The 12,177-nt window shown below is 33.0% G+C and overlaps 1 protein-coding gene across 1 annotated transcript in view; it reads left to right on the top strand.

Annotated features, from left to right (window-relative positions):
• The first annotated feature begins 4,482 nt into the window (after nt 1-4,482).
• The window catches only part of LOC145688954 (uncharacterized), a 38,646-nt gene continuing 30,951 nt past the window's right edge, over nt 4,483-12,177 (top strand). The window contains exons 1-2 of the mRNA XM_081763115.1: nt 4,483-4,710; nt 10,302-10,460. Of these exons, the coding sequence (XP_081619241.1) occupies nt 10,391-10,460 (70 nt within the window). The 5' untranslated portion in view covers nt 4,483-4,710; nt 10,302-10,390. The remainder of the gene's footprint in view (nt 4,711-10,301; nt 10,461-12,177) is intronic.

Genomic DNA, 12,177 nt, shown 5'->3' with positions numbered 1-12,177 from the left:
TGTTGTTTTCTTCCGCGACATAGTCTGTCAAAACTGATTTATTTTTCTTCCAATTTTCATATGTTAAACATTATGTAAGATGAATGGCCAATGTTTCATGATTATTTTTTTCGTAAACCCTTTTCGGTCCCTAGTTGAACCATTACACTAGGCATCATTAAGTTCTTATTGTTCATATTGTTTCAATCGGCAAAGCCAAAACCTACAGTATGTATAATTTGTCCTGTTTTTGTATTTACGTAATAATCCGAGCTAAAAGAGCTTTTGGATCTTTCAAAAAAGGTCCTTGGTTGATACAATTGTAAATTCACCATTTTTCTTTTCATTGCTCCCTGTATTTCTCGAGTGAAACGATCATGATCAGTATCAATTATACTTAGATGGCACTATTTTCAATTTCACAATTACAAACTGAATTATTGACAAAATTTGAATCGTTATTGACACCGACACTAACATCATTAGATTAATCCAGCACATTTTCGTCCCAACATGAGGTTTTTCTTGAACTTACAACAGGCTCACAAATGTTGAAAAAACAGTGAAATTTTTGACAATTTCTGAATTGCTTTTTCCCGCTCTTGAGCTATTTTGCGTTTTTGAGCAACACTTAAACACTTATACTTTGACGAACTCATTTAAAGCATCTAAGTAGACTGTTACAATAATTGAGCTGCAACAAGTATATTCACATGAATGAACTTTGACGCAGAAATACAAAATATAACGCTTACGCCTCCAGTGTGTGAGGGTATATAAGTTGCATATGAAAACGCAAGACTACGAAAGTGTATCTTACTGACCCTCCCAGTATTTCCCCACCCCATGCCGTAAGTATCGGTGGATTACCGATGGGCAAGTAGCTACATGTCTCCAGAAACTGGCGGCTCCGCAGGGACGATTCGCGGAGGCCCACTTCCGTTTTGAAAATTATACCTCCAGCGGCAAAGGCGCGACGGAACGCCAATGAACCTCAAAATTATTCCCCAAAAATACGTTAAATCGCCTATATGCGTGATTTGTTTACATTAAGATGAGTCTAAAAAATACTTTTAAAAAGTTAAAAAAATACACCGGAATGGGCGCGAACCACCAACCTTGAGATTACTAGCCGCGTGTTCTTCCGACTTCACAACGGAAACGTTGAAGGAAACATCCTTTACAAAGGGATAAATCGTTGAAGTCGTTAATTTGGCTAATCGGAGTGCTCCTTTAACCGTGTATATTCGACGATAACTGTTTGGAATCAGACAAAATGCATTCGCCATGTATTTTTATAACAAAATGATACATGTCTATTTACTTTATTTCATAGTTTTCACATATTGATTTTCTAATGATCGACGACAGTTGCCATCAAAATTCATACAATTATACGCACTCATCTTTTCACTTCATGATATAGAGGCAGGGGTTACTTTTCACCTCCGGAGCTCACTTTAAGAACAATTCGTCAGGAAAAAATTATATATAATAGTAACCCCATCCTCATGACTGGAGATGGTTCGTGTAGGTCCCTTCGCGATTCTCCGCGACGAATCGAAGAAGCGCGGATCAAAATGAAGTCCTCGATGCTACGCGGTGCTAACTTCAACACCCCGACTCTAGATATCTGTTTCGACACGATGAAATCCTGCCACTAGTGGCACACTAGCGGCAATTCTTCGAAACGTCTCTATATCGATGATCGACATTTATTGCCAAGTGGGCCGCTAGGTGTTGGCGAAGTTTACGGCATGGGGCACCTACTCTCGGCTGAGAAGAATTACAAGGTAATTTATATCTAAATTTCCTTCTGAAAATCACAATTCATAGAAACGATAAGAATTCCAGTGATAAAACAAATATTTATGGTTAGAATGACGTAAATAATAATAATAATAATAATAATAATAATAATAATAATAATAATAATAATAATAATAATAATAATAATAATAATAAAGTTGTTTGAGTCGACAATGAACGCTAGCAACGAGAAGTGCACTTTCAACGTGGTGGTGCAAGTTATCTACATTGATTTACATGTTTATTTTCTGTTCTCCTTGAATCAGTAGTGCAGCTAGAATATTTTTAAAGGAACACTTAAATTTCGTGGAGACAATTCTGTGTTTGACATATTTTGAAAAAAAAAACATGGCTATATATAAGTTGTCTGTGGTTTACTATTATAGATGTCCTGGGTTCATATAATTCTGATTGAGGTTTTTCCAGGATTTCCAGGTAAAGTGGTGACAGAATTCCCTATGTATAATAAGTTTGTTTTTCTTTCTTTAAATGAAAAATTTGAAAGATCGTTGTCTTTATTTCATTTAAACAAAATGAAAATCATTTCCATGTACACGAAGCGATTTAACCAAGGATGTTATAAATAGAGGATCTGCCCATTTGTATCGTTATCCTATTAAATCGATGAAGCCAAAAAACAACCGAGCATCGGCACGTTTGATTGGCTACTCTGGTTTCCGCCATCATTTGATTGGCTACTTTCGTTTCCGCTATGATTGTTGGCTCAAAACATTGCAATCCTATTGGGTGCAGTGGGCAGAGTAGGAGTGGCGAAACTGTGACGTATGGCTTCAAGATTTTGTTGTAAGGGAAGATCCTCTATTTTATAAGATCTTTGGATTTAATGGTGTCATAAAAATTATATTAGGTGATCTAACGATATGAAGTCTACAAATAAAAAGAAAAAAGATAAATGTACAACCAATTGAGAATTGATCTTTGGTAATGATGCGAAATATTATGTATATTAGGTATCCGCTCTTTCTTGTGAAATTGTATATAATTTGGAATAATGGCAGGAATTTTGATTAAATTTACTTTGTACTGAAAAACAAACGCAGTAATGAAAGGAGTTTTGGAAATGCACACCTTGAATTGATTATAATCTCTATACCGTTTAAATAATCCATGATAATCTATCATAATATGGACTTTTCCTCCTTGTGTTAATTATTAGCTACTAATTTATTTAAAAATTGAAAGAGGTATAGATTTAGTGGTAGTAGATGATATAGATGACGTAGTGGAAAGTTGGCAGATGATGCAAACAGTGCGAAGCAAAAGAATAAACCTGTTAGAGTCGCTGTAATAATACCTCAATATCTGATAGAACAACAATATAAATTACCGAAGTACACTTCAATATTTGAAGGAGAAATTTTTGGAATCAGACAAGCTTTACTCCCAATTAATCAATTACATATGAGGCGTTGGATGGCAAAGTGGCGTAACTCAGTTTTGAGAGATTCTGAGATGTTGAGACTTATAAGAATCGATATAGAAAAAGCGGACAAAATCTGTTCTTTGTGCTGAAATCTTTTGACCTATGGCATCGTCTTTTAACTGTGAGATACGCAACTTTGTTATCCAACAGGTTCTTGTTTCAAGTTCACGGAAATGACTTAATCTCGTTTTTTTTTTAATGAGTTACGCCACCTTGCCATTTAACGCCTCATATAAGGAATGCATACATATGCACAGATGCATTAAGTATAATTGCTACCATAATCATTCTAAATGGTCATCTTCCACCTCATGGAATATAATGTTAATAACATCAAGATACTACTCATTAGGAAACAAGAATTATAAAATTCAATTATTTCAAACTAAGGCTCATGTTGGCATAAAATATAATGAATATGTGGATGAAATGTCACAAATGGCGGTAACTTCAGGAAATGCCACTAATAAAACACTTTCTTATCACAATTTTAAGTTTATATTCAAAGATCTTCATAAAAGGCAAATTGAAACACGTAAGAACAAAATCAGATCATGTCCAGGCAAGCATTATTGGCAAGTTACAGGAATTAATGACAATCCGTTATCAAATATTATAGAGAACTTGTCAAGATTTCTTAATCATACCTTAGCAATTAATATTAATATGATTATCATTTCCAAAAAATCAAGATTTATACAATTCTTGAATAAAAATAATCTATCCTACCGGCCCGCAACTAGACGGGGGCTAGGGGGCCTGGCCCCCTTAAACTTTTCATGGCCCCTCCAGACCATAATATAAAATGCTATTGTTAATACAAAAATCACACTTTAGACATTTGTAAGCATTTTTAATCACCTGCCCCCCCCCCCTATGATATTCATGGCCCTGCCAAACCTCTGTGGCTGGTGGCGGGCCTGCTCTAAGGAATCTTTATAATAGTATTTATAAAAATAGTACATTAACAGGACTTTTTATACATTTACTGTGAATATACTTTTAGAATACTGGACGTAAAGAAAACTATTATAATTGGAGACAATATATGCATCATAACTCAAGTATTGGAAAATAATTTTAACAAATAGGAAGAAGAACCCAGTATTCGATATATATTTAATAACAACAAGATTTATTTCAAAAGCACATATAGGCCCTATGTCTCAATTTCAGGATATAGACAATCATGAATGTAAGATCTGCGCCTTAAATTAAGAATCCTCGTAAGAGAAGGAAAAGAAACGAAACGAAAATAGTTACACCAGTCAACGCTTGGCTATGCTATGAAATATGATTGGGCTGAAATGACAATGATTACTCTAAGCAAGATCTTATAACTATCATTACTTAATCAAGTTCTTAATTACCTGTTATAAAGTTTGGATTAGTGTGTTACAGAGCGATCAAACGTTCTTACAAGTGCTAACACTGTTAATTAAAAAAAATGCTTTACTGACTCACAGTTCCAGTTTGTGGTGAGATATAATATTTTTATTTTTAATTTCGCCTTTTTTCTGTGTAGCTGTGTGTGTTTTCCAGTTGTGATTTTTTCAGTCCCTTATTCGGCATATATTCCGAAGTTGGGCGTCCGCTTTCGCCACTTTTTTTTCCTGTTATCTCCTTTCCACACTTCCAGCAATTTGTTATTAGGTTCATTAATCCGTGCTCTTTACAAACTTTTAAAAGAGTTTGCTTGTTATCAACGTATTGCTTCACAAATGTTAAAACTGTTACTTCATTGCCCTTGTACATTCGCCATGTTGATAACATAAATGCTTGTTTCTTTCCCACAATGCAACTGTTCGGTTACCTTGCGCCAAGTAGTTCCCTCCGCTCGCCGTATAGTCCCATGTTTATAACCGCTTATATATAACAAATAAATAGATTTTTCGAGACTCTTATATATTATCAAACACAAAAACAATCAGATTATTCATATCTTTCCTGTAAATTTTAAAAATTTTGCTGGAAACGGACGCCCAACTTTGGAACTTAACCCCATTATTCTTTGGTTTGATTCATAATTGTAAATAGCTTGGCGTTTCTTTCAATATGTTAGTATATATATTTGACAATTAAGAATATGGCGGAAGGTAATGAAATGGAAGTATCCATGACTACGCAAGATTCAGAATATAACAAACACAACACAGAACAAGTTAATCACCTAGACATAAGCGGTATTCAAAATGAAAAAAACAAAGGTAGATAAGCCTTCATGTTCAAATGTAGAACAGTCAAATCAAAATCCAGCTTAGAAAAAGAAAGTCTTATGCGAGTAACGACATTAGTAATATGTATACTTTACTGCATACAGGTCCATTTTTTCATAAAGTCAAACATAGAAGACCTAGGACGAAAGCATTAGTAGAAAACTATATTTAGCAGGCATAGAAGACATAACTAATTTCAAAACAATAGAGAAAAACTTAATAAAAATTTACTTCAACAACAAGATGACAGCTAATAACTTCTTGGTACATCTCATTCTCAAAGAACAAAACTGGATTGCATTATTCCTAATCACGCCATATATACTATGAGTGTAGTAAAAAATGTTAATCCAATAGTAGATGTAGATGAACTACTCCAGGAAATTCAGAGCGATGTACGAATAATTTCTATCATACGAATTTACAGATACAATGAATAACATAAAAAATTAACAACGTCTACCATAATAGTGACATTTATTCTCGAACTCTACCACTCGTTGTAAAAAGCTTTTACTTTAAACTGAGAGTTGACCCATACATATCGGCAATAAGACAGCGTAAACTGGGACAACGTTTTGGACACACAGATCGTACATGTAAAGCTAAAAGAAACTTTTGCCATAAATGTTCTTTAGAACATCAATCCCAAACATGTGCAAACATTCTCAAATGTATACATTGTGGTGAAGATCATGATGCAATTTTTATCAATTGCCCAGAAAGACATCGGCAAAAGAAAATAATGTTGCTTATGGCACAGCAACATATACCTTTTAATGAAGCTTGTGCCTAAGTTGGCAAAATTTCATCTAATAAAGGCATATCACTTTACAGCAATATAGTTAAAAATTCAGTTACAAATAGTACGGAAATATCAAACAATAAACTTAACATCTCAAATCCCGAAATTCAGTCAGCGAACACTTCTGTACTAAGCAATTCACAGATAGCACAAATGGACCATGCCCTACCCCATAGAAACGACGTAGAAATACAGAAAATTCAGTCACTGGTGCAAGTCATAGATCCTCAAATGATAGTGTAATAAAATATTATAACTTTAATATTACAAACAAAAAAGATCAGCTTTCGTTCTTTTAACCTAGTAAAAATACTGGTAACAAATTTGCATTACAACACAGGGATACCAAATTTAATTTTGGTTCTTCACAGGGAACAAAGACATGTTATCTTTTCAAAAGGTAACATGTCTGTTCATAAAGAACAGTGAGAAAATAGTAATCTGATAGGAGAGAGAAAAAGACCCCAAAGTGTAGGTAGATTATTCTAAGAGAAATTGGCTAGATTCACAAAATCAATTTTCAGAAGAACCTACAGATTAATCAAGCGATACAAGTGAATATACAAATTTACACATTTCTAGAACAAAAATAGCTATTAAACAAATATTGGGAAATATACTTGCCTAAATCAATTGTGACACTTCCAATGAAACAATTGAAAAACCTGCACAACCTTTCTACAATCTTCTTATTTTATTTCATAATTAAAAATGTATAAATATCTATATCGTTCACAATTATCCTTTCGTATATTCATAATTATGTTTATCCGGAAAGAAAAAAAAAGAAATTGTTTGTGTATGTTGACTGTTAATTGCTAGTACTTATAGAAAGAGTTTGGTATTAATACAATGGAACTGTCAGAGTTATTTTACTAAATAATGTGCAATACGACACCTCATACAAATTTATAATCCTAATATCCTTTCGTTTTACAAGAAACTTGGCTGATACCCTATGTTCCAATTCATTTGAAAAATTATAATTTTAGAACACTTGAGAGCAGATGGTTATGGCTTCATGGCAACCATTATTCATAAAAAACATTCCTTTCAAACAGTTAAATATTCAAATTTCTCGAACACATCAGATGTACAATTGTACGGAATAGAAATAGCGAGTACAAAAATTTTAAATTTATATATACCTCCGGATATTATTTCCAATAGTAAATTTTGGTCAGATATTTTTCAACATCAAAACAAGTTTGATTATATTTTAGGAAACAGTAATACACAATCTTCGTTAAGTGGTAGCACAAAACTTAAGATGGCTGAAAGATTAATTAAGCATTACTATCTTCACCATATTTATTATTAAATGATTTCACAGCCACTAGAGTCTCTTTAGATGGTGTAAGTGTTCCAGATGTTACAATATGTAAAATGTCATCATACATTCAATCATGGAAAGTATACTATGATTCATTTAGTAGTGATAATTTCCCTATAATTATCACTATCCATCCCTATAATTATCACTACAGAGATTTGATCAGTATCAGCAAATCAATTCACACAATTCTATGGTAAACAGAATAGAAACCAACTTAAATTTTGCCAATTTACACTGTTAATGTCTCTAGAAATTTAACTCAGGTCAATTTAAGAAGGGATAACTTGAATGATTTAAATAATGTAATCATAAATTCGGTTGCAAATACAAAACATAATGTAATAACTATAGTGACCAGTACGTTCACAAAAAATATCACAAGAAACAAAATAATAGTAAACCCATTTGGTGGAATACAGAAACACAAAAAGCTATTATTTTTAGACAAAAAGCTTTTCGTGATTTTTATCAAACAAGAAGTATGGAAGACTTTCTTGAATATACGAAAATAACAGCAAAGACTACTAAAATTCTAAAGAAAATCAAAAGGAATTGTTGAATAAATTTCTGTTAATTTGTTAACGTACCAAACACCTAAGTTTTTAATATGGAAAATTTTCAGACAACAATTTAATAGATTTGGTCAGGAACCAAACACTAATACAACGCTCTGAACAACAATGGATTGAAGAATTTCACAGGAATCTCACTCCCGACATGGTTCCTACGGATAGATCATTCTTACAGGCACATATTAACTTATCAACATAATCAGATCTTGAAGAATCTTTCATACAATTAAAACTGGAATTAGTATTAAACAAACTAAAAATAATTCTGCACCGTGTATAGAAGGCATTCACTATTGGCTCTACAAAAATTTAACAGAAGGAAAACAAATATTCATGCATTTAACTCAATATGACATATTGGTAATATTCCAAAAACATGGGCAAAATCCTTAATAATACCTATCTTAAAACATAACAGGCAATATAATATAGCCAAAAATTACAGACTGATTGCTTTATTATCATGCAGTCTTAAAATTTTGAACAGCTCATATTGAATAGACTACAGTGGTTGTGGAACACCATATCAACTAGTTCCAGAAAATATGTCTGGATTTAGAAAGAATAGTTTAACATATGACGCAATAGGACCATTAATTTTGGACATTTGGTATACCTTTCAGCAACAAAAATATCTGATTGCTATCAGTATTGATTTCAAACAAGCTTACGCCTCTATTAATCTAGATATTTTAATTCAAAAATAATTACAATTAAAATACCTATAAAATTTATTTGAATAATTCATTATGTTCTGTTGACAGAAAAGATCACATAAAATAAACAAAATTATGACTAAGGCAAGAACTACGTCCTTAGGGCTCTTACAAGGGACCAAATTAAGTCCGATACCATTTACAAAGGTGTTATTAACAGAGGATCTGCCCATATGTATCGTCATCCTATTAAATCGATGAAGCCAAAAACCAACCGAGCATCGGCACGTCTGATTGGCTACTTTCGTTTCCGCCATGATTGTTGGCTCAAAATACTGCGAACCTATTAGGCGGAATGGGCAGAGTAGGGGTGGCGAAACTGTGACGTATGGCTTCAAGATTTTGTTGTAAGGGTAGATCCTCTATTTTATAACATCCTTGACTATTTAATTCTTTCTTTCTTTCTTCTTCACTATTATCAATGTTTTTAAAGTAAGTGCCTCCGACTTAAATGTAATCTTAGTAGGCCATAAATGTTAAGTTTGCTTGATAATCGCTATTAATTATTTCTACTTAGATTTCAATCTTCTGCAATAGAAGGAATATTTCGAGTAATACTTTTAATCATCATGTTGAAATTTTCTTTTAATCATCATGTCCAGGCAAAAATTTGTTATTTTGTTGCCATCGTGATACTGATATTGAAAAATGACTGTCTATAATATAACAATAACTTCTATATGGATTTTTTATATGTAATATTGTTTTACATTTTTACTTGTAGACTTAGCAGCATTATCAATAAGTCCCCATATTTTAAACCAATATGAGAAGGCATAAAATAAAACTGTACAATGTAATTCTTATTTTGAAGTGTTTGAAAAAGATATTTTATGTTTAAAATTGTTCAAGTGACCTTTGCATTCCAATGAGTATTTTGCAATGTTTGGAGAACACTGAGCGAATCGGTACAAATGCATGAAACAAATATGTTATATTTTTTGATATGTAATAATGCCTGATGGATGTTTTTAGATTTCAAAAAATAGTATTTTCATTATAACAAACTTGAATACGACTGCAGAAAACACCTCTCCTGGTGTTGAGAATTTATGGCGGGTGCATGATAACGCAGGCCTTGTAACCCAGCACAGGTCGTTAGCAGGGGAGTCGGGGGGGACGCGTTCCCCCTGATTTTAGTTAAATATATTTAAAGAAACTATACCACTTTGAATATATATATCTTATGTCAAAACAGGACTTTGATTCATCCTCCCCCCCCCCCCCCAGATTTAAGAAGCTAACAACGCCAGATCATACTAACTTTTTTGCAATCTCCACAAAATTGAAAAATCTCGTTGAATTTGGGTTTGGCTTAGAGTTGTTTATCCAACATCTAGTAACAATATAGCAAATTTATTATGTACACTACAAACTTTATGTTCTTTTTTCCTTCTTAAACAGATAACTCTTGTTCATTGTAGGTTGTTACATGCAGAATAATCCATTTTCGTAGAGCTGAGCATATTGCACTACTACGTATTAAAGAATATAATACGAAAATCGATATAAAATGCGGAAATATATCAAATATATTCTAGTTTTGGTTGTATTTTATTTGGAGTACTTATTCTTATTTGGAGGTAAGTTCATGTTATTACATTTGTATATATATTTTATTTTCTATACTTTAAACTGGCTGAGGACATTGAAATTTATTTAATTTACTCATTAGGGTCATTATTTTAATATATACATAGTAAAACTTCAGAAATTTATTTTAAAGCATACTGCTTATAAGAGTCACTCACATTGGATTTACAAAATAGTGTTTTTAATGTGTGTGTACGTTCGTCCGTTACTCCATTCGGTTACTCTTAAATAAAAGCGATTTTTTGAATTCTGTTTTTCGCAATGGATAGCTAGAGCGATTATCTTGGCCGAGTTCGATAATCGAGTCAATCCATTAACATCTTCAAAGGTAAAGGTGATCTTAATGGTAGCTATCTACAATCCCATTCATTCAAGATTGATGTTCTTTAACCCTTTAATGGGCAACCATTGATAGCATTACCATTAAAATATTTAGTTTGCTTTTATGATTGAACCATCTCTTCCTGATCATAATTTCGTGATTTTAAGAATTTTTGTACTTTACTTACAAAATACAGGGTGTTTATTTCAAAGCAACATTGTTATAAAATATGTCTTATGTGTAGCTACTGAGCAGCATTGCCCTATTATGGTAAAATATCATAAGAATACTCTCAGTAATTACCAACAGTTTCGTTGAAATATTTTCCTACAGAGTAAGAAATCACAAATAAAAAAAATAATAATAAAAGAACTTCCGCGGAACATAGGAAATAAAGCTTCAATAATACTAAATTTGACTGTCCTCTGTTGACGAAGATTAGAAGTATCAAAAGAAGCGACCCGCTAATCATGTAGCCTATATGAATATTGTATGAAAGCAATAATGCCAATTGAATGCTCACTCAAGTTATAATTCGTGCGGGTAACGCAATAGAATGCGATGTTGCTTGAGGGCAACAGTGCCAAATAAAGGACATATGAATACCACATGTCATTATGTGAATATATGTTTGATGGCCAATATGTTTCAATGGAGATTCTACGGCTGTACATTCTCTTTCCCTAGGGTACTTCAGCATTATTAACTCATATATTAAATTTTGTTTATTAACCCTTACGGTACCAAGGTATTTTCTATAACGTAGCATACCAAAAGGGGGCTCGTTGAACCCATAGAGGAAAATTCATTTTCAAATTAAATTCTCAGATGTTTTATTAAATAATCAGTTATAAATGAAATAGTGTCCCCGGTGGATGAGTGATTAAGGTCGTCGCGTTGCAACCAAGGGATCTCGGGTTCGATTCCACAAGTTGGAACACAAGTAGTTTGGATCCCACGTTAAACTCTAGGTCCCGTCTTCTGGACGTCATAATCATCCCATAGAAGGAAATGGCAAATTACCATCGGTTCGTCTCGCTCAGAGACATTCGGGTAGAACACCACATCATCACAATCATCATGATCATTATAAATGAAAATATACATGTAGGTTATACAAATAGGTTATATTATTTTAGGCTACAAATAGTTTATTTTAGGGTACAATATTCGACTTCAGAATATTAGCACTGAAGTAGTGATGAACAAATGCAAGACCAAGACCATCTAAGTCTTGGTCTTGCACATCCAGTCTTGGTCTTGGTCTTGCACTGGAATCCTTGGCCTTGGTCTTGGTCTTGATCTTGCACACCCAGTCTTCGTCTTGAATTCAAGAGTCTTGCAAGTCTTGCATTTAAGAAATCTCGAGCTTTTCATAGGTAAAT

The sequence above is a fragment of the Thermobia domestica genome, chromosome 7, assembly GCF_964235325.1.
Source record: "Thermobia domestica chromosome 7, izTheDome1.hap1.1, whole genome shotgun sequence".
In the NCBI taxonomy this organism is placed as follows: Eukaryota; Metazoa; Arthropoda; class Insecta; order Zygentoma; family Lepismatidae; genus Thermobia; species Thermobia domestica.
Note: the sequence above shows the minus strand (reverse complement) of the source record. Positions and strands in the feature narration are given on the sequence as shown.